The sequence below is a fragment of the Bipolaris zeicola genome, assembly GCF_000523435.1.
Source record: "Bipolaris zeicola 26-R-13 unplaced genomic scaffold scaffold_699, whole genome shotgun sequence".
NCBI lineage: Eukaryota > Fungi > Ascomycota > Dothideomycetes > Pleosporales > Pleosporaceae > Bipolaris > Bipolaris zeicola.
Window position 1 is genome coordinate 1 of NW_006912748.1, and position 1,926 is coordinate 1,926.

Below are 1,926 nucleotides of genomic sequence, written 5' to 3' on the forward strand. Positions count from 1 at the left end.
TTTTCTTTCTAGTTAGTGTTACTCCGCCGCTACCGTCTGTTCCTCCGCGACGGATATTAGACTGGTTAGTATGAAACATAATCACGGTAAACTCTGGCGATAGCTCCCTAAGCATAGCCCCATATCGTACCACTGGCTCAGTTACCTTCACTGGAAGTTGATTTAGAAGGTCGTTGTCATGTCATGGCTATTGGCGTGGACAGAGTCACGTTAGGTTTGATAGGATGTGTAGCTTACTACCGGAACACGTTAGTGCTGAGTAGCCTATGCGCTAGCTGCTTATATGCCTGACGTCGTCTGTATAAGTTAATAAGTATAGATAAGACTACACGTAAATGTGCATAAGCACTAATAGTAGTGTGTGCCACCTTTATGCAACCCTTATAACCTGCGGAAGACAGGGTATTTACAAGTATTTAATAACTCTGCATACCCTACGATAACTAATACTTTTGTTAACAGCATTTAAAGACTTAATTTTTAACGCAAACGAACAAGATCTGCTTTTAACATGAATCCCTTTCTGGTCCTTACAATAATAATACCAGCCACCTTTGCAGCTTGTAACCCAAATTTCAATACAAAATTAGGTCCTTGCATTGGCTGGTGTGAGCAGATTGGGATACCAAACCCGAGCCCCAACAACACTCCTGACGTAATCTCTCAATGCATCAAGGCAGCCTGCGACACTTGCATACCCTAACATACACTACTATGGTAACTATAGTTAATACAACAGATGAGACTATGTACTAACTATTAGAATAGTGTTACGAGTAACAACGAAGGATCTCTCCAAGACGAAGGCCGCAGGTAGAGGACCATTGGGCGCCACGTCAAAGGGTAATGATCACTGTAACGGGCTGAACGTCCTTCGCCCTTCTGCTCGTCTTCGACCTCGTTTCCGCCTGCCTATTCCGATTGGTCTGATAGTTGCTTAGGCAACTCCCTGTCCCTGCATGTATATATATATAGCTACGTAGCCCAGATTCTAGCTCTATCCAATACAATCTTGTTCTTTGGCCAGTCCGATCGTGCTTCCGAGCTTAAGACTACTCTACGGAGTCGAGCCCCTTACAATCACCGCGGGGTGGCGATCACGTGATTTACATCACGCCAAGACCATAGCATTAGTAATGCCACCCTGTCAATTTGAGGGCATGGCCTCACAGGAAGGGCTTGGAGTCAGTGACTCCAGGAGGAATGCCTAATGCCAGGCCCGGAAGCAATGGGTATAAGAAAGGGTTGGATTTTATTATTACACTCGTTAGAAGCTCAGCCCTGTGCCACTGGGCCACAACAACCAAAAAGGTACGAGTGATCAGCGTTCTGCTGATGCTCTGCACAGGATAGTATACATAGTCAGCCCAGCGCCTGACAATAAGTTCTTCTCTTACACAGATTAATTCTTAGTTATTCTATTTACAATAGAAGGGGATTGTCAAAACCTTTGATTAACTCCGATAACACTTTTCCACTACGAATCGCCAGACAACTCTGCACGGTTTACTTTATTACTATCTCGCCCTAACCCGGACCGAGATTAGGCAAGTATACCCCTACCTCGCGTAGACCCCGTGTAATAAATAGTTACATAGCGAGCTGTCATGGTAGTTATAATGGGCTACACCCTACCTTTTACCAAAGGTCGTGTGAACAAGAGCTAAGCGCACGATCAGACCGTACTAAGAAATCATGTGTATCGAAGCTAGGCGTACGATTTAGCGAGCAAATAGAGCATATAAGAGGAGGGTATCTTGTATAGTAGTTCCTCTACTTTATCTTTCTTCTTCTGTACGACAGGTGAATGTATAATCGTTTAACAGATTTCTCAGCCCTTAGCAGTTATAAGGGACTGCGCTTAGGGAGCTACCGCTAGAGTTTACCGTGATTATGTTTCATACTAACCAGTCTAATATCCGTCGC

General features: G+C 44.3%; 1 protein-coding gene across 1 annotated transcript; it reads left to right on the top strand.

The window, feature by feature from the left end:
* Window positions 1–511: 511 nt before the first annotated feature.
* On the top strand, window positions 512–703 carry COCCADRAFT_113708 (uncharacterized protein; the record flags this gene model as incomplete). The annotated part of the gene is made up of 1 exon (XM_007720843.1): window positions 512–703. The coding sequence occupies one exon, from the start codon at window positions 512–514 to the stop codon at window positions 701–703; it is 192 nt and encodes a 63-aa protein (XP_007719033.1).
* Between the last annotated feature and the right edge of the window lie 1,223 nt (window positions 704–1,926).